The following is an 18,576-nucleotide window of genomic DNA, read 5'->3' as shown; positions in this document are numbered from 1 at the left end:
TGCGTGAGACTTTTCAGGATATCTCACTCGTGGAATTGAGATAGAAGCTTCCACGGTGCTTGGGCGGGCTCCGCGGCGTGAGTGTGGGCTTCATCCCAAATCGAAATGAGCTTTTTATAATAGAACTGATGGCTCGAACGCTCAGGGCTCGGGACTCTGCACCGCAGTATCAGTGGTGTGAGCTGCTAAACGCACTTTGCACTCGTCATGGCCTGGAGCCCTGCGTTCTTCCCGGCGTATCTAGAGGACACGTGCACCCGTTGAGCAATGTGGTGACGCTCAACCTCGGAAGCCTTTTATTTCACATCCGTACCAGCCCTGACGTATTGACTCCTGAGAAGATACTTGAGATGGAACAGTGGGTTGAGGGCAACATCTGCAACGGCGAAATCCACTACGTGTGGAAGGTGTTCATCGCTTTGTGCTACGAGGCATGTGAGGCATATCGTCACGTTGATGTCGGCATTATAGGCGCCAGCTTCAACACAGTACCATTGCATCAGCTTCTACCAGGTCTTACTCGAACTAGCGTGCTCTCGAAGAGTACCAAGACCGCGGGCTCTATGACCCAAGTGGTTCCTGCGTGAGGCAAAGGTCACAGCTACACACAGGTACCCTGCAATGTGCTTTCCGTATCTGCACTCAGTTGCTGCCTATCTGGGTGTGTGGGAGTACAAAATGCCTCCTCCTCGCGGCTTTTTCGATGGCGTCTACAACACATCCATCGAAGCTTCACGATTGCGGCAAGGCCAACTGTCGTACAGGACTGAGGGTCGCCGTACGCATCGGGATGTGACTATGAGTATCGTGAAGTCTATGGCTGCGGGCGAGTTGCTCAACGACATTCAGCTACCTGACGATCGTGTAAGTTTGGACCAGTTTAAGGCGCTGCTGCCGGAGTTTCATTCGGATCCCCTACAGGAAGTCGTCCTTCGTCTAGCGTGGCGCGTCATCAGGCAGAATTCCAGCGCCCAGTACCTGTCGTCTCTACCAGAGGCCCAGATCCGATGTATGGACGCACGAATCCTTGAGGATGGGCCGTCAGGAGTGGTGCAGCTTGCTGACATGCTCGTTTCTCGCCGATTCAGGGTGATGGATCAGGTAGCGGCGATTCAACAGGTCCAAGAGGTTGCCCTGACTCCCAAGACGCACCCGGAGCCACACTCCCTTCGGCAACAAATATTTCGGTGTCGAGATGAATCGACGTCACAGCCTCATTTTCCATCGTCGCGTTGCCGGCGCTTTTCTCGTAGGAATTGAGTCCACATGTACAGCTAACATTATTTCACCGCGAGTATGTCGAGTCGACGCGAAACTTCTCTAATGTCGCGCGACAGGAACTCCAAACGTTTCATATGCATGACGGCGAACACTGGAAGCGTTGACGTCGTTGTGGGGGCACCCAGTGCCTCGCTCATGGTGGTCATGCGCGCCAGAAGAGACGGCAGGCAGGCAAATGTGGTATCGGTGGCTTCTTCCAGAAGCACAGGCTCAGGCACGACACAGATGTGTGTTGGTGCTGACGCTTGAGTCTCGGCGAACTTGTTCAGAGCTGAGAGTGCCAGCGTCTGGAGTGTTAGGGATGTGGGACCGTTGTCGGGTGGCATGACCACCATCATGTGCGGCGTTGACACTCTATCCAGGTACTGTTGGAACCCCAGTCGACTAGAGACTTCCACCACATTTACAGGCAGGGGAACGCGTGTAGGATCGGAAGGCATCTCAGATGATCCGTGCCTCTTTACCAGCGGATGGTCACGCTGACAAGGCAGCCACGCCTCAGTTACAGGCGTCGGTTCCTGACCGATCAATGCCAACAGCATTTCCGTGTGAGAATTAGCGAGTGTGGTTTTCTCCTTGTTGAAGCTCTCGTCTCTGGAATGGATCGCCAGCGCATTGCGGAATGCTAAAGATAGATTCTCTTCCACGTCGAAACTATCCTGATGCGACTGGAGAACCATTTCCTCCGCCCCCTTGCATGTTTGAAGGATGAGGTCCGACAGGGGAGATTGGATTTCGTTGTCCGCAGTCAACTCCGGGGACGTAACGAGAACTTTTTCCAAGGCTCCCTGTTTGGCGGAGAGAGTTTCTTTGAAGATGCTCATCGTCTTGTCGGGACTCAATCGCACATCCACGAATGGAAGTACGGGCAGCTCACCGTCGAGAGATGTCTCCAGCAGGTCGGCAGCCATCCTGAGGGCCTCCTGCACTGCCTCACTTCGCCGGCAAGTCAATTCCCTGTCCAGGTCACTCAGTGAGACTGTGAGGCCTCTCGATCTTAATACCGCAAACCGGCTCGCGTCGATTTGTTCTTGGAAGCCGCGAGCCAGGATCATCTGACTGAGCTTTTCTCGAGTCGTCTCAATTCCTCGCTCGGCGAGTGAGCTCCGGACCCTTCGAGCTGTCAAAGCAATTTCACACAGTACACCATACACCTCCTCAATCGTTGCCTTCACCAACTGCACCAACTCGTCATCAGACAGCTTGCGAAGCTCGGGTCGTGACCACCGAAGTCGGTCGATGAAGTTCCACGCTCTGCAGTCGCTCTGCAGGAGGTAGGTGGCTGACGCCGCTACGCAGACGAGTACAGCCGCTCGCCACAACCTGGGAGTCTGCATTCTAAATAGCAATTATTTAGAGCAACGAAAGAGAAATGTCTCATCTTAGGTTACCTGTGTGAGTGAAGCTGTATTGTGTCTGGAGCTTATGCTGTGTCCGCTCTTCGAAATTCACTATTTCCGCCAATGGCGCCGAGACAAAGCAAAAAGAACAACCGACCCCGCAGTCGGAACTCGGATGGCGACCACGTGATATTCGTTGACAGCCGTCAACTCATGAAGGCCGTCGGGGCCAAAGGTCTCCGCGAGGTACTTGGGGACTCGCCTCGAAAGGCACCCAAGAAGACCGTCAAGCGCGATGCCATCAGCAAGCCCAATCCAAAGAAAGGTGCTCGAAAAGGCGGACGAGGAGCCAACAAGAAGAAGGCCCCTGCTAACCCCGAGACTCTTGAAAAAGAGCTTGCAGAATATATGGGCGACGATGTCCAAGGACAGCGGTAAGCCACAGTTGTCTTCCGTCACGCAGCCTCAATAACCAGTTGACAAGTTACTTCATGGACGGTGACTCGAACGTATGAATTAATCAACCCTCTGTCTCTTGCTGAACAGCCTCCCGGATGCTATGTGCACCGCTGCTGCGTCTCTCGTCCTCTTCACGGGCCCTGCCTCCGCCACTTCTGACGCCGGCTGGACCTCCTCTGCGATATCAGGCACATCTTCCGGCACATCTGCCAGCCGACTAAACTCTCGACGGAGCACGGGCTGTGTGAAACCGCATGTAGACCCACATGGTTTTCCTTTTCTATCTTCCGCAAGGCGACACGCAGCGCCTTTGGCGTGATGAAGTCGTGGGCGTCTTGGTACGCTGCTTCATACTGCTGCGTAGAAAGTGCCTGGGCGAAGAGGACGAATTTTGTTCTCTCCAGCTCCGAGCTAAGGCGACTCTGGATCCGCCTCACACTGTCGAAGTCCATTCCCAGCCGGCCCTTGGTGCTAGCGGTGAAGCATTCAAGTAGCCCTGCGTGCAACGCCGTAGTGTCCAGCTGGTTGGAAATCAGATGGTTAACCCGCCATAAGGACTCCATCAGGCGCCGAGGAAGCGCGGAGCTCGATGGATTCTTGAGCTGCAGATATCCCAGAGCACCCGTCACTGCGGCCACGTGCTCGGTCCAGAAGTGGTACTTGAACTTGACGTCCATGGAGGTGCTCATGGGGTGGGTGGGGGGGCGGAACGGCATGTGTGCCAGGGATTGCGCGAAAGCGTCGAAGCTGTGGACATTTCCCGAGCTAGCGGCCTTCTTGAACCTAGTCAACAATATGCCTGTGTTGTCGACTTCCACTGGGTGATAGACTGTCAAAAAATCTACAGCTGCAGTGAGCGGCTCGCTGATCAACCATCGGTCTTCACAGAGGTGCACGCGGGTGAGATTGTAGTCCACGCCGTAGAGAAGAGGCTGCCGTAGATATGCGCTGAGGGTGGTTCGTAGTCGCCTAACAGTCGCGTGAAGCCGTCGGTCATCGTGGAAGTCAAGCAACGGGGTCCATAGATATCCGACACCGCTCTCGTCCCAGACGTTGTCTTCAACGTAGGGTGTTTCTGGGTAGGACAGTGCAGTCTGCGGCACCTTGTTGTAACGTCCAGCTGTGGGTGCGAGGCAAAGGACGTCACCGGCCCGAGTCACCAATGTTGGCGACCCTAGCCCGGAGATACCAGCCCACACGATTTGATCCAAGAAAGGCACAGTGAGACTCTTTCCGTGCAGCACTTGCAAGCGGGAAGGGTGCACGTCCAACATCTGCACGCAGTACACGGAATCGGGCTCCTGGGACTCTATGAGCTCGCCTGTCAGCTTGAGCAGGTCGCCGACTGCCTCCTCATGTTGGTCGGTGCCGATGTCGCACGTCGATAGGTGCCGCAGATTCTGGTGAAGCAAAGTCATGAAGGCGTGTTCGTTTGGGGACTGCATAGAGCACGACACCGCCAGGATCAAGTTCTCTCTGGAGGCCAAGAAGGCCAGCGTTCCTGGAATGCGCCACGTACAGTAGACTCCTCCGCCAAATCTGTGGTACAGAAGAATTTGATGGTCGTCAGTGGCCACGGCAACGCCTGAAGCGTGCACGGCCAGGGCCAGCACGCCTACAGAATGCGATAGTTCAACCCTCCATTTGGCGTCCTCGACGCTGTGCCAGGAATCAAATGGGTTGTAGCGAAGGCTCCTGCAACCTGCCTCCTGGCAAAGAAACGCAAAGCCAAACCTGCCGATGGCTCCTAGAATCACAGGGCAGTCAGGAGTGAACGATCGGTTCCTGTGGCTGTTCTCAGCAAGAAACGATTGGACTCGAACGACCGCTTTGGGTCGTAGGTACTCCTCAACAGCAGGTGGAGTCAAATTTCCAGAGAAGTAGTCTGGCAATGAGGCCCCTTCCACCATCTTTCCACTAGGGCCGTAGCAATCGGTTATCAGCCTACTGACCCTGAAAACGTCCTCCTCGTCGAGTTCCACGCTCATCATCAGAGCGCCGTCTACACCATAGCACAGTAACTTCTTCCACTCAAATCCATCCTTGGCCACAGTCCAAGGCGTCTCTCCAACGCTCATGTGCTTCCATCCTCGCCTAAGTTGCAAAACAGGTTGCTGTGGCTGCACCACGGAGGGGTGCGCGTCCCGATCTTGAAGTCTAGACACCTCCCTCCACAGAGCTTCGAGATCCCCAGAGGTATCAGCAAAGAGGTCGCTTTGACGTGCCGGTGACTTGTCAGAGGGACTTCCGTCAGCGACATCAGCGGTGTCGGCAACGAAATCACGGGGAGAATCGCTGTCTTGTTTTAACCGCCTTCGTGTCTGAGGGTCGCCAGGGTCCAGCTGTTTCGCCTCGGGCAGAAGGGGTTCTGCCTTAGCAGTAGTGTCAGTCACCACCAGGTAGTGACCGTCTTCGACTACAACTGTCGCCGCTTCACGCGACTGGATCAGCGGCGTCAACGGCGTAAGGTTGCCACCTCCAACCGTCCAGACGACAAATTCGTTGCCTAGCCCCGACGTCACCACCGTGTCTTCGTACGGATGCACCTCACACAACGGGTTCGTATGAGGTGAGGTTATGAACGTCAACCGACCTGTGGTCAAATCGAGCACTCGAAGCTTCCTGTGCCCTGGTAGCACAAGCAGATGTCTAGACAAAAAACAGCAAGAAAGCCTCCAGGTGGAGGTCGGGTCTGCCTTTCGGAACATCTCGTCATGACGGGTTGTGTTGAGCAGCTGCCCAGAGTCTGAAACCTCCAGGACCGTCAGAGCTCTCTCGCTGCTCTCGGAAATGGCCACGACAGTCAGATCCGCCGACTCACGTCGCACACACATGCTGTTCGGAATGCGGGGCGTCACCTCTGACGTTAGCACCTCCATGGACGTCGCCACTTGCGGTGTCCCCTCAAATGTCATACCCAGTCGATGGACGCTGCCATCCTCGAGAAGGAGCAACCAGACGCTCACCACGTCATCCACCAACAGGGAAATCGAAACCACAGCAGCGTCGAACTGGTGGAGGCAATTGGTTGTGTCCGACGCGAAGGACAGCTTGCCGTCCTCGTCACCAAGGAGCAGCCCTCCCGGACACGCAGCGACGGCGGAAAAGTTTCCGGCGACGTGTAGAGTCAGCGTATTGCCGGTTCTCTTGTTCACGCCGCTGGAGCTGTGGAACATCGAGCCGTGATCCACAGCACTGATCATCATTGACGGTTTTGTTATTATTCGCACACATTTACAAACTGCCGTTCGTGGGTGATCGCTCAGGCCGGTGCAGCGAGAGTTTCAATTCCCGTAGGGTTGGAGGGATGACGCCCTCGTGGCACTCATCTGCATTTTTCGCAGGTCTGGTTTCGTTGGTCTTGAACGCAGTCAAGAACTCTGAGGCGTCGAGGTCTCCAAAAGCCACAGCGTATGTGGCGGAGAAGAGCGGAAAGTGCTCACAGAGGCCGTTATGTTTCAGCACGCTATAAACCTCCTCGCATGTCAGGTGTCCTTGCATCTTCATGCCCCCGAGGAGGTCATGCTCAATCGCCTCCCACGAGGTGAACCTGCGACCGCCTCTGCGGGTGAACTCAGCGGCGCAACGCACATTTCTTCCTCCGAAGCAGGTCGTGATCACATCCGCAAAACCGCAGGAGTCGAAAAAGGTTTCCTCGAGAATGCCGTCAAAAAACAAGAGCCCAAACATCTTCATCTCCTCGACTCCGATACGAATTATAGCGCTCTTCGTGTTGGTTCCTAAACCCAACCCCTCACAGAAGCCCGCAGACAGCGCGATAATGTTTTTAACTGCGCCGCAGATTTGGACTCCGTCCACATCAGGGACGCAGTTCACCTTGAAGTACGGCCGATCAAAAAGCTGCTGCCATATCGCGGCCATGTCGGCGCCTTTATAGCCGATGGTGGTTTCCGAAAACTCTCCACGGGCGATGTCGTTCGCTACGTTTGCCCCCGACATCATGGCCATATCAATGCCCAAGATGTTCTCAATAATGCTCGTGAAGAGCACCGGTCGCCCATTTTCCACGTGAAATCCCTTGACCAAACTGATCCCTCGGCAGCTCGGCTTCACATGGCCAACCATTGAGTCGCATACGGCCGTCACGAACTGATGAGGGAGGACGAAAACCAAGAGGTCAGCATCCTTCACCGTTTCCACGATATCAGAGAGACAGATCAGGTTGTCCGAAAGCATGTACCCAGGCAGGTACGTCTTGTTTTCTCTGTCTCTCTGCATCACCTTCACGAGCTGTTCGCCTTCGTAGGTTAGATCAGCATGCACCCAGATCTTGACTTCGTTGTCAAAGATGTACGACTGTTGTACGTTTTCAGCGACAATGCGAGCGATGCAGGTCCCCCAGTTGCCCGACCCTATGATTGAAACCTTGAGTGGTCCTTTTCGGAGCTGCGAGAACATGGAGGTCTTGTGTGCTAGTCGTTGCGTCATAGATCGTGATTATACAGGTTTTTATTTCAGCACAAAAGCGTGGGTCATTGGAGGAAGAGAGTGGGAATTGCAATCAAAGTCTGCGCGTGGCACAAGGGACTCACTAACCAAAATGCAGATTAACACAATGTGTGCGCCCACCGCAGGTGTCTATCACGAGCACTCGTCTCTACCGAACCCCCGAGTAGGGCGGCATTTGTCATTTCGAATACTACAAGGTGAGTTGTCGTCGCATTGACTCGAAATGACTCGTCGCAGGTCCTTTTGCCGGTCGCACCTTTCACCCTAGACGGAGTCGGTGGCTTCCTGATGGCAGCCTTGGCGAATCGATAGGATCCGGCCAGACTTGCTCGTGGCGTTTGAATGGAGTTGATCTTGAACCAGTGCACGCGTATCTTAAGTATTTCGAGTTCGAGGCCTTTCGAACTCCCGACTGCTTCCCGCTGGAATTCTATCCCAGTTGTTTACCTGACGTCGTACCCAGGCACTACCTTCAGCCTGCGGCGAGTGAGTGTGGATACGGCCCGTAACGCAGAGTGTGAGGTGTGGCTTCATGTGGCAGACGCTCCAAAGCAACTCTATGATGGCGAGATAATAAGAATTGGGTCGAGTGAGTGGCTCGTGGAAGAGAAGCGTCTGCTTGACTGGGCGCCCACGGGAGCCGACGAGTTGGTACAGGTTCTACGATTTCTGCAAACGTACGAGATAGTTCCCCTGCTTCCCTTCTTGAGTGTGGCAAGCTCACGTGCAGGCCGCAGTTTGTCTCTCCTGTGGCTCTTGGACTTTGGTCGAGCACACGACTTCGACTTCATTCAGCAAGCGGAGAACTTTCGTTCAGTGCCACTTGAGCTGCTCGTGATCCTCGAGGTTGCCTTGGAAGACCTGAGGGATCACTTCCACGCCTACAAAAGCGCCGACATTCTTCTGCTTCACGAAGTGGACGGGACACGTGTAATGACTGTGCCCACGTCGGGACTCTTCGTGCAGCGGGAGTCGCACCGCTCACGAATTCACAACATCGGCGCCGACCTTGCCCTTCAGACAACCCTCAGGAATCAACTCACACTGCCCACATTAACGTCCTACTACGATGATGCAGTCCCGACTCTGACGAAGCTAGCTATCAGGCTGGGCGTGGCTGTTCCGAAAGAAACGTGTCAGACGCCCCCCACTAGAACTCCGATAACCGCGTCGCCTTCCAAGTCACCTGAGAGTTCCAGTGATGAGGCGAGCTTCGCCTTGCCGAAGCTGCCCAGGCAAGCCGGTGTCAGCCATGCCAGCTTCGGTCCTCAGGGGGAGGACTACTTTCTAGGTTTGGAGAGAGGCGCCATGCAAGACGAAAGCCCTCTCGTTCCCCCCAGAGCCAGTGAGAGCCTCAAGCCCTCCCTCGCTGAGGAAGACGCCGACCTGGATGATAACCTGCTGCCACCTCGACTGAGCCCAGATGAAGCGTATGACGCGTCATCTGAGAGCTCTGCTGCCGACCCTGTTCAGGTTCTCGACCACGAGACAACACCACACCGGCGAGCTGATAGCCCCACCACTGAGATGTGCTCGGCTGCGATTTGTTGCCCTGCCTGTGGAATCGGGCCTGGCGCGGTGATAAGGATCGCTGGCCGGGCGTACGCTCTCGTCGAGGTCGATGCCGCAACGCTTGAACCAGTAGAACCGATTGCATTACAGGTTGAGGAGTCCACGTCGGAGTGTCAGATCCGACTAGATGTATTTGAGGTTAATGCCGAGAAGCGCGTGGAGCATGTGGACGTGGACAACTTCTCAGACGAGCTACCAGAGCCCATGATGTCGGACACGCCTCTATCTTCTGTGGGGGAGCACACGCCCTCCCAAAAGTCACCAGATCAGCCTGATTGCCATGTGGACTCTCTGACGGACGAGCTTCTGGGGTCGGAAGATTCTCCAGATGAACCTCGCCACCCAGTGGTGGCATTTACGGAAGAGTCTCTTCTCGAGGAGTCCCCAGACAAACCTCAGTACCCAGGGGAGGCAGTAACGGAGGAGTCCCTTCTTGAGGAGTCCCCAGACAAACCTCAGCACCCAATGGAGGCAGCAACGGAGGAGTCCCTTCTGGAGGAATCCACAGATCAGTCTGAATGCCTTGTGGAGTCTCTAACCGATTACTCCGTTCCGAAGGGGCCTTCTCTTGACGGGGTTCGAAGCGCTGTGGAGGCTTCAACTGAGACGACCCGGAATGAACTCACTGAAACGTTAGTAGACTCACTAACCCCTAGGTCCCTTGAGGAGGCCCCATATCCGTCTGAATGCGCTAAGGAGTCCACAATGGACGATGTTAGCGTGGATGACGTGGCGACTCCGGCTGCTGCGGAGACTACAAAGCCCCCACAAGAGGTGTTGCAGAGCGAGGTGTGTGTTTCCAGCCACCTTGTATTTCCTGTGACAGACCCCCGAATCTACGAGTTGTGCCCATCGTATCCTCCGATGACCAGCTCGTCCGTGGTGGGCCTGTCTGATCTACCGCTTCTATTTCCTGTCGGTTGCGCCCAGGCACCTGTGACGCCGTTGCTGAGGCCCCTGTCCCCCGTAGACCTCGAGGACCAGCTGGCTCGCGGTGCGCTGCACAGCCTGCTGCATAGGATCGAAAGACACGTCAGTACACCGCCACTACGGCCTGTGGACTTTGAATCCGAGGCGCGGTTGGCGCAATTCGCGGAAACGGTGAGCCATGAGCTGATGCCCAACCTGGTGAAACTCGAGTGGGTCCGGGCTGGTCATACTCCCTCTCTGCCCCTCGCCAGTTCTCACATCCGCATCGACTACGAAAAACACCCAGCAATGCTGAACCCCTCCCTCATCGGCGTGCAAGTCCACTCGGAGGCCGCCGTGTGGCCCACAGACATGACGGACAATACCGTCGCTGTAGCACGACCTGTCTGGGGGTCTGAGATGGCAGAGAGTCCGTCGATTCTTAAGGATCGCGCACGTCGGGTACTTTCCTGGCGACGACGACATCTGGGCCTGGCTTCCGAGAAGCGGTTGGCTGCTGAGTGCGGATTGACTTTACGTGTCGCCGATACACTTGTGAGCGAACAAGAGATCTCGGAGTTGAGTCCTGACAGGGACGTGTTGCTGCCGGTGGCCTCCGACTTCCACGGCGCGCCCAGCGAGGCCTCGTGCTTCATTCACTTTCAGCGTGGGAGTTGGTGGGTGAGTAGGCGGGAACCACAGCCACTGGGCTGCGGTTTCGACAATAGTGTATGGATCCGAAAGACAGGAACGGAGTCTCCCGCAGCGGAGCAGCTGCCGCGGCGACAGGACCTCACTCGGCTCCAGTTCGGAGACGTCTTCAAGCTACGAAATGTGGTTGTTCGAGTCGAGAGGTTCCTCGTCGGAGTAGGGGGCTGTCAGGGAGTCAGACTTCGAATGGAGGACGAGGAGCTGGTGATGCACGACATACCATTCGCTTCTGATCTGCCTATAAGTCTATACGGAGTCTACGACGGGCATGGTGGTCGTGAATGCGCCTCGTGGGTGAAGAGGGAGCTCCACAAGGTCTTTCTGCGTCAACTCTCTCTCGGTTGGCAGGGGCATAGATTTATGCATAGAGAGGTATATCGTGCACTATTCTCCGCTTTCGTACTCACAGACCGAGGCTTTCTCCACAGAATGGAAATTGAGCAGAAGGAGGCAGGTCCTGGGTCTGCGGTTGTGGGGGTTGCCATAGTGGGCGACCTCATATTCTGCGCCAACGCAGGGGATTCGAGAGCGGTGCTTTGTCGGGCTGGTCGAGCTATCAATTTATCGGATGATCATAAGCCTGTAAGGTCGACGCACTCCACTGACGCAGGATAATCCGACAGAGCATGAGCGCATCATTGGCGTCGCAAACGGATTCGTTCGAAACAAGCGCGTGTTAGGCCGCTTGGCGGTTTCACGCGCTCTGGGGGATCGTGAGTACAAGAGAGTTGGTACAGGGGTGCAGCCACTTATCGTGTCTGAGCCAGAGGTGCGAGTGGAAGCGATGAATGAGCATGACGAGTTCATTTTAGTGGCATGCGATGGGCTCTTCGACGTCTTCTCCTCGCAACAAGCAATTGATTTCTGTCGCCAATCATTGCTTCGTATGGACAACATGGACCCACAACGAGTTGCATTCAAGCTCGTTGAAGACGCCGTAGACATCCGAAAGAGTCGTGACAATGTTACCGCTCTTTTGATTATGTTGAAGACATCGTTTTCTTAGGCCGAAGTCAGTAGGCTGGCCTCCTCGTCTTTTAGGAGTTCGTCTCTTTTTGTTTGAATGCGCCAACCAGCAAAGGTCAATCCTATCCTGAATCTGAGAGCTGCTTCCTACTCACATCAAACCAAGTAGTACTATGTCCCACCCTGCAAGCTGCGTCTGACTAGGGAATTGGAACAGAGAAATAGGGTTGAATGGTGAGCGACTGGATACGCCAGCGATGTAGGATACGTATGATAGGGCGCCGACGACGGTACTCGCGCAGAGAAAGGAAGACACTAGATTGTCGGAGACGGGCAAGAGGTACATCATCACGGCCGCCACCAGTGACACGACGACGAAGTTGACAGTGAACACCACTTGTGCCGAGGGGTGTGTGAGAACTGTCGCCAAGCCTGCCGGTAGTCTCAGCGCCCACCAGAGCGTGGAGCAGATGGTCTGCAACACGACCGCACCTACCCACCATCGAACAAGCGGGTAGGCGACCTCATCTGTGAAGAAGAATGAAACTGCAACTATCGAGGTCGCTATGACCCAGGACACGACAAGGCCCCAGAGGCCCTCAAATAACAGTCCGCTAAAAATCGTCAGAGTGACGCAGAACCCGACGTAAAAGCTCATGACCGCGAGGAAGAGAAAACGTACATGCTCGGCGCTGGGATCAACAGACCCTGCTCATTACTTGGCCACGAACAAGAAGATCAGAGCGTACGCTCCGAATATGCACACTACGAGCAGGAGGCTGATGACATAACTGCGTGAAGCCAGGGCCGAACCCCACGCGACATCATCGTAAACCAAACCGCGCGGGAGGGCAAGCATTGGTATGCATACAATGATCCGACAGGAGACCCTCGCAAGGCTGGCCAGCAACCTTGTCAACCTGGAAACCAGACTCCAGGTGAGAGCTGACGTTGGCCCCAACACAGGTGCTCATGACTGCGGACGAAACTATGTCGTTCATGGAGCTCAAGGAACGCACCGCGGACCTTGTACTCCTCGAGAAGACCAAGGCGCAAGAGCTCAATCAGACAGACCTCCAAATTCTTGAGCTGGCGAGGGACGTCAAGGTGTCACAAGAGGAAGAGCAGTGCCTGAAGCAACAGGTGGCAGAGCTCTCGCAGCAAGTGAATCGACTTGACGCCGAGCTAGGCGCCGCTAGGGCATACGTTCGCAGACTAGAGGCCCAGAAGGGGGCCGCTGACAGGACGTCAGGGGTGTGCAGAGAGGCTGCAGCTTACCTGGACCTGGCGCTAGAGCAGAAGACCTCTGAGCTTCGGACGCTTTCAGAGCACACAGGACTGCCACCATCCATATCCAAACGCAACCTGATAGCCCACCCGCCGCCCCAACGCCCTTGTCTAACGAAGCCCAAGCGAAAACGCCAACGCTGATAGGTGCATTTCATATGATGATGAAAGCTTTACTGTTTGTGAGCGCCATAGCACTTGACCTCCGCTCCGCACTGGATACCTTCGGAATTCGAGTGGAGAGCGTCACCAGTCATTATTCATCCAGCTGCCCTAAGGTACCACACGCCATCATCGACAGCCGGCAGGAGAAGGCAAGAAAGATGGTGGTGACGGAGGCGTCGATCAAAAAGAATATCCTGACAATGAAAGGTCATTGCACTAAGCCTGGAAAGAGCCAGAAGAAAATTGAGGTCAAGGTTAAAATTGACCGAAAGAAATACGAGAACAAGTACAGCAAGAAGAAGCACCCTGAAGCTTACCACAGCACTGTCACGTCCACGGATGTCACTCTCAGCGACAAGAACGGTTCCTGGTTAGTGTATCCAGGAGTGCCGACGCTACGGAAGAATTGATAGGTAATATTATTGTACATGCATATCAAGATTCGTAAGATTGATGAAACCGCAACCGTTTTCGACGGATGCAAAATCTCACAAAGGTGACCACCAATGATGGGAAAACTATGACAGCCATAAAAATCGCGACCATGGTCAGAATCCAGCCGATCTCTTTAGAGAAGGTAAACGTATCACAGCTACCAACCAATTGGTAGGAATACACTGGAATGTTGTTATGCCAAAGCCATCTGGCTGACATGGTGCGTGAACACTCAAGGCGTGTCTGACGGGAAGTTGCATTCTCGATATGATCCCATGGTAGGCAGACGTCGGAGGCATTGCAGAAAGCACAGCCTACAGTCTCAGAACACTCGTCACAGTTCTTATTCTGCATACTGCAGAACCACGTCCAAGCGGCAAGAGAGCCCGCCCTCAGTATATCGAGTTGTCGCTCCACGTCGTCATCGATCATATCGACATTAAGCCGCCTTAAGTCAGAAAATATTCAGTGGTTCAGAGAGGAAATGAAGCCAGTTAAGGAACCAGTGGTTAAAAGATAAAATTGATGGCTGTTAACATTGAGTACGACCAACTGCTGGCGAGGTACACCAAATGGCAGGAGCAGTGGATGTCCTACCTCCAACAACAACGTCAAAGGTACTACCAGCGCCGAGAGGAGTCTGAGAAGGCCTTGGCATCGAGGCGCGTCACTAGTGCTTCGCGAGAGAACGTCTTGTTGGATATGGACCGCCAATTCCATTCGGCGTTCCAGAAACTGCAAAACACGTTCACCGAGCAGAATGAGGCCGAGTTGAAAGTATTGAAGAACTGGGAGTCGGCCTCTCTACAGCCGCGGGCGCTGCAGAGTCCTTCTGGCGCAACCCTCGAGTACAGCTCCTCGGAGCTTGAACGTGTCGCGTCGCAGCGATCTCTGCAGGTCTCGGAGAGGCGTCTTCATGACACCTACGTACCGAAGGCTCCCGGTCGAGGAGTGGAGCGTCGCCCCCTCCCTATCCACTTAAGTCCAGTGGAGCAGCGCCCTCTGCAACAGACGGTTCCAGTACTGCAACCTCACCAGATGGGTCCAGTGGTGTCCCTGTCCCAACAGTCGGCACAACATGCAGAACGTCGACCACTTCATCCTCGTACAGTGCACCACCTGGCCTCCAGGTCGCCCATCACGAACCCCAAAGTATTGACACAAAAGATGGCTCCGGTGGTATCCCTGTCCCAGCAGTTGGCACAACGTGCACAACGTCGACCACTTCATCCTCGTACAGTGCACCACTTGGCCTCCAGGTCGCCCATCCCGAACCCCAAAGTATTGACACGGCCAAAGTGCCAAACGAGACGAGTACCCTTGATTCCTTCGCATGCAATGATGCGTTCAGTGGGAGGAACCAACGAGTCTCGAGCCTCAATATCATCCGTCTGCAGCCTAATCGAGGCACCAGACACCCAGACCTTGGACGATAGGCCTGGCTCGCAGTGGGCACGCCTTCTATGTCATTCTTGTTAATCGTCCTCTAACGTCAGTCGCCTCAAACAGCGTTCCATCTCGACCTCACCATAGGGCTGAACTCGTCTGGACCGTCTTGACCGTCGGACGGGTGCAGAGGGCAACATGTCTCTGAAGGCCTCTGGCACTTCCGTTGATGAGGAAAATAGTGGATGATCCTCCCACGCATCTGCCATAAATTCCGTATTTCGGCTATGCGTTTTATTCCAGGTGGGCTCCCGTTCGCCAGTGCACGCAGGTCCCCCGATGAAACTAAACCTGTTGCTACCCAGCATCGTCTTGGCCAAGGGTGGTCTCAACTCACAGGTCTCCCTGTACCAGGACTCGTTCGCTTCAGAGGGAAAAACGGAGAAAGACGGAAGTCGTCGTCCCCACCCGGCAGTATCTGCACACACAACGACGTCGACGAAGCGCACGTCAGCGGTCCAGCCTGCTGTGTCTGCACACACAGCAACCTCGACGAAGCACACGTCTTCGGTCCAGAAGGAGACATCCAGCAAATTGCCCTCAGCTGATTCCGACAAAAGTGAAGCAGTAGGCAGTAGATCGTCCAAAAAGTCCTCAAAATCTGTCAAGCTGTCAAGTAGTGCACAATCTGGAAGCATCAGAAGCAGCTCCAAATCTGGAAAGTCTGTTCAGTCGTCAGTCCACGCGTCATCTGATGGCCGATCGGAGTTCGTCGTTCCAGCAGAACCGCCAGCCGGTGACGTGTTGAAGAAACTTGCAGCAGCCCAAGACGAAGTCAGAGCGGAAATCAATGCTCGTCTTAACAATCACTGCGGTCATCACTGCGGTCACCACGAAAATCCAGTTCCTGTGGGAGTTCCAGTTCCCGTAGCGACCACCGTAAAAAGTGAGCTCCTCCCACACGACCCCAGTGCTCCGCAACGGACTGAAACGGTGACCTATGAACGGAACCCAGAAACAGGAAAGCTAATCAAGAAAACAACGACCACGATTCGTCGTCGAATAATGGTGCCAAAGGCGCCACGCCCACCCACAGCAGCGCCCCCCGTGGTGGCAGGCCCAACCTTCAACCCGGCTTATCAGCCGTATGTTCCTCCCTCAGACCAAGAGGTAGTGCCCGTCGCTGTGCCACAAGCCGTTCCACACGTCATCCCACAAGCCCCACAATGGGCCTTACAGGCGCAGCCACAGGAAGTCGTAGTGGTGCAAGCGCCGCCACCAGCACAGCAGCCGGTACAAGTAGTCATGGCTGCACCTCAGCAACCTGCCGCCCCACAGCTACCTGCCGCCCCAACCCCCGCACACTTCTTGGATAGGTATATGGGACCACAGAAACAGGCTCCTCCTCGGCTACGACCTCGGAGGGCATCATCGTTGAGTTCTTCTGAAAGCGACTCCAGTAGTGACTTCAGTAGCGACTCCATTAGCAGTGATTCCTCAGGCACCTACTCTGGCAGTAGCGAATCCAGTAATACGAGTGACTTTTCCTTCTGATCCCACATTCATGTGATATGACGTAAAATCAGACGGATAGCTAAATTAACCAGTTTCTCACAACAACAATGAAGCACTTAATGAGCGTTTGGTTTCGCTACATTTTCGTTTTCCTCAGTCTCAGCTGTTTGGGAGCGGCAGACGAGGAGAAGAAGGATGTTGGACCCGTCATAGGAATTGATCTTGGAACCACGTACTCTTGTGTTGGTATCTACAAGAACGGTCGAGTGGAGATCATTCCCAATGATCAGAACAATCGTATTACTCCATCCTATGTGTCCTTCACCGAAGATGAACGCCTTATTGGGGAGGCTGCGAAGAACCAAGCGACAATCAACCCAACTCAAACACTCTTCGACATCAAGCGACTGATCGGCAGGAAGTTTGACGATAGCAGCGTCAGGAGCGACCAGAAACTGCTTCCTTTCCAGCTCGTGAAGAGGGGTGATAAACCCTATGTGCAAGTCAATGTCAAGGGCGAATCGAAGCAGCTGGCTCCTGAAGAGGTGTCTTCCATGGTGCTCGGCAAGATGAAGGAGGTCGCCGAAACCTACCTCGGCCGTGAGGTTCCCAATGCTGTGATCACCGTCCCTGCATATTTCAACGACTCCCAACGACAGGCCACGAAGGATGCCGGTGCCATTGCTGGCCTCAATGTCATGCGAATCATCAACGAGCCCACAGCTGCGGCGATTGCTTATGGCCTGGATAAGAAGGGTGAGGAGCAAAACATCCTTGTCTACGATCTTGGTGGAGGTACCTTCGACGTGTCCATCCTGACCATTGATAACGGTGTCTTCGAAGTTGCGGCTACTGCGGGAGACACTCACTTGGGAGGTGAGGATTTCGATCAACGTGTGATGGAACACTTCATTAAGGCGATGAAGAAGAAGGACAGCAAGGACATCCGCTCCGACAAGAAGGCGTTGCAGAAACTACGCCGAGAGGTAGAGAAGGCGAAGCGATCTCTGTCTTCCACACACCAGGTGAGCTTGGAAATTGAGAACATCATCGATGGCTACAACTTCACTGAGTCCTTGACACGTGCAAAGTTTGAAGAACTCAACAATGACCTGTTCAAGAAGACACTTGAGACTGTGAAGCAGACATTGAAAGAAGCAGACATGGACAAAAGTGAAATCGACGAGATTGTTCTTGTCGGCGGGTCCACCCGAATTCCTAAGATCCAGAAGCTGATTAAGGAGTTCTTCGGCAAAGAACCCAACCGAGGCATCAATCCCGACGAGGCCGTGGCCTACGGAGCTGCTGTGCAAGGTGGTATTCTTTCTGGCGCGACCACCCAGAGCGACATGATCGTCATCGATGTGGCCCCACTAACACTTGGCATCCAGGTGGTCGGTGGCGTCATGGCGCCACTAATCAAGAGGAACTCGGTAATTCCCACAAAGAAATCTCAGGTCTTCTCTACGAATGCTGACAACCAGCCTGGTGTCAACATCGATGTATTCGAAGGCGAGCGACCCATGACGAAGGACAATCACAAGTTGGGATCATTTTACCTTGGTGGAATTCCACCTTCACCTCGTGGAGTCCCCCAGATCGAGGTCAGCTTTGAAATCGACGCTAACGGTATTCTGAACGTCGCTGCTGAGGATAAGTCCACTGGAAAGATGGAGTCTATCACTATTACAAACGACAAGGGCCGCCTGTCAAGAGAGGAAATCGATAGAATGATTAAGGAGGCCGAGGATTTCTCGGAACAAGACAAGCAAGTGAAGTCGCGGATCGACGCCATGAATGCTTTCACCAATTACATTCACAGCGCGAGGTCCTCTTTGGAGAACAAGGATATCGGTGACAAGTTGGAAGAGGATGAGAAGACTGAAATTCTTGAGGCCCTCAATGACGGGGAAGAGTGGCTCACTGAGCATCCAGAAGCCGAAGCGGAAGAGATTAAGGAGAAGCAACAGGAAGTTCAGCAGATAATCAACCCCCACTTCTCCAAGATTTACGGGTCGCCTTCCGACGAAGACGATGAGGCCTATGATCACGATGAACTTTAATACGCTGAATGGTATCC

The 18,576-nt window shown here is 54.4% G+C and overlaps 9 protein-coding genes across 18 annotated transcripts; 5 read left to right on the top strand and 4 right to left on the bottom strand.

Annotated features, from left to right (window-relative positions):
• Positions 1–128: 128 nt before the first annotated feature.
• On the top strand, positions 129–1,260 carry KVP17_000377 (uncharacterized protein; the record flags this gene model as incomplete). 3 transcript variants are annotated; one of them, XM_068520904.1, is made up of 2 exons in its annotated part: positions 129–583; positions 612–1,260. In XM_068520904.1, the coding sequence occupies 2 exons, from the start codon at positions 129–131 to the stop codon at positions 1,258–1,260; spliced, it is 1,104 nt and encodes a 367-aa protein (XP_068374588.1). The 3 variants fall into 3 exon arrangements, with proteins under 3 accessions (XP_068374588.1, XP_068374590.1, XP_068374589.1); XM_068520906.1 differs by lacking the exon at positions 612–1,260 and having other exon boundaries at positions 129–587; XM_068520905.1 differs by lacking the exon at positions 129–583 and having other exon boundaries at positions 622–1,260.
• Positions 1,261–1,280: 20 nt separating this feature from the next.
• KVP17_000399 (uncharacterized protein) lies at positions 1,281–2,618 on the bottom strand (the record flags this gene model as incomplete). Its single annotated transcript, XM_068521050.1, has 1 exon — positions 1,281–2,618. One exon carries the CDS (start codon positions 2,616–2,618, stop codon positions 1,281–1,283), a length of 1,338 nt encoding a protein of 445 aa, XP_068374628.1.
• A 126-nt stretch (positions 2,619–2,744) lies between these two features.
• Positions 2,745–3,059, top strand: KVP17_000407 (uncharacterized protein; the record flags this gene model as incomplete). Its single annotated transcript, XM_068521187.1, has 1 exon — positions 2,745–3,059. One exon carries the CDS (start codon positions 2,745–2,747, stop codon positions 3,057–3,059), a length of 315 nt encoding a protein of 104 aa, XP_068374639.1.
• A 78-nt stretch (positions 3,060–3,137) lies between these two features.
• Positions 3,138–6,286, bottom strand: KVP17_000388 (uncharacterized protein; the record flags this gene model as incomplete). Of its 2 annotated transcripts, XM_068520979.1 has the most annotated exons (2): positions 3,138–3,320; positions 3,347–6,286. In XM_068520979.1, the coding sequence occupies 2 exons, from the start codon at positions 6,284–6,286 to the stop codon at positions 3,138–3,140; spliced, it is 3,123 nt and encodes a 1,040-aa protein (XP_068374610.1). The 2 variants fall into 2 exon arrangements, with proteins under 2 accessions (XP_068374610.1, XP_068374611.1); XM_068520980.1 differs by having other exon boundaries at positions 3,212–6,286.
• Positions 6,287–6,314: 28 nt separating this feature from the next.
• Positions 6,315–7,529, bottom strand: KVP17_000378 (uncharacterized protein; the record flags this gene model as incomplete). Of its 2 annotated transcripts, none has more annotated exons than XM_068520910.1 (1): positions 6,315–7,529. In XM_068520910.1, one exon carries the CDS (start codon positions 7,527–7,529, stop codon positions 6,315–6,317), a length of 1,215 nt encoding a protein of 404 aa, XP_068374591.1. The 2 variants fall into 2 exon arrangements, with proteins under 2 accessions (XP_068374591.1, XP_068374592.1); XM_068520911.1 differs by having other exon boundaries at positions 6,315–7,499.
• Positions 7,530–7,656: 127 nt separating this feature from the next.
• Positions 7,657–11,748, top strand: KVP17_000400 (uncharacterized protein; the record flags this gene model as incomplete). Of its 2 annotated transcripts, XM_068521064.1 has the most annotated exons (4): positions 7,657–7,747; positions 7,788–8,036; positions 8,065–11,324; positions 11,353–11,748. In XM_068521064.1, the coding sequence occupies 4 exons, from the start codon at positions 7,657–7,659 to the stop codon at positions 11,746–11,748; spliced, it is 3,996 nt and encodes a 1,331-aa protein (XP_068374629.1). The 2 variants fall into 2 exon arrangements, with proteins under 2 accessions (XP_068374629.1, XP_068374630.1); XM_068521065.1 differs by lacking the exon at positions 7,657–7,747 and having other exon boundaries at positions 7,893–11,324.
• A 111-nt stretch (positions 11,749–11,859) lies between these two features.
• KVP17_000375 (uncharacterized protein) lies at positions 11,860–12,366 on the bottom strand (the record flags this gene model as incomplete). The annotated part of the gene is made up of 1 exon (XM_068520896.1): positions 11,860–12,366. The coding sequence occupies one exon, from the start codon at positions 12,364–12,366 to the stop codon at positions 11,860–11,862; it is 507 nt and encodes a 168-aa protein (XP_068374585.1).
• A 205-nt stretch (positions 12,367–12,571) lies between these two features.
• KVP17_000393 (uncharacterized protein) lies at positions 12,572–13,570 on the top strand (the record flags this gene model as incomplete). 3 transcript variants are annotated; one of them, XM_068520993.1, is made up of 3 exons in its annotated part: positions 12,572–12,646; positions 12,675–13,104; positions 13,143–13,570. In XM_068520993.1, the coding sequence occupies 3 exons, from the start codon at positions 12,572–12,574 to the stop codon at positions 13,568–13,570; spliced, it is 933 nt and encodes a 310-aa protein (XP_068374620.1). The 3 variants fall into 3 exon arrangements, with proteins under 3 accessions (XP_068374620.1, XP_068374618.1, XP_068374619.1); XM_068520991.1 differs by lacking the exons at positions 12,572–12,646; positions 13,143–13,570 and having other exon boundaries at positions 12,681–13,139; XM_068520992.1 differs by lacking the exons at positions 12,572–12,646; positions 12,675–13,104 and having other exon boundaries at positions 13,157–13,570.
• Positions 13,571–14,120: 550 nt separating this feature from the next.
• KVP17_000365 (uncharacterized protein) lies at positions 14,121–18,559 on the top strand (the record flags this gene model as incomplete). Of its 3 annotated transcripts, XM_068520823.1 has the most annotated exons (2): positions 14,121–14,945; positions 16,589–18,559. In XM_068520823.1, 2 exons carry the CDS (start codon positions 14,121–14,123, stop codon positions 18,557–18,559), a joined length of 2,796 nt encoding a protein of 931 aa, XP_068374561.1. The 3 variants fall into 3 exon arrangements, with proteins under 3 accessions (XP_068374561.1, XP_068374559.1, XP_068374560.1); XM_068520821.1 differs by lacking the exon at positions 16,589–18,559 and having other exon boundaries at positions 14,121–15,074; XM_068520822.1 differs by lacking the exon at positions 14,121–14,945 and having other exon boundaries at positions 16,604–18,559.
• Between the last annotated feature and the right edge of the window lie 17 nt (positions 18,560–18,576).

The sequence above is a fragment of a genome (genome assembly GCF_019968985.1).
Source record: "MAG: Porospora cf. gigantea B chromosome Unknown PgB_NODE_3_length_148095_cov_126.465, whole genome shotgun sequence".
NCBI classification, from domain to species: domain Eukaryota; phylum Apicomplexa; class Conoidasida; order Eugregarinorida; family Porosporidae; genus Porospora; species Porospora cf. gigantea B.
This window is presented reverse-complemented; position numbering and strand designations above follow the sequence as displayed.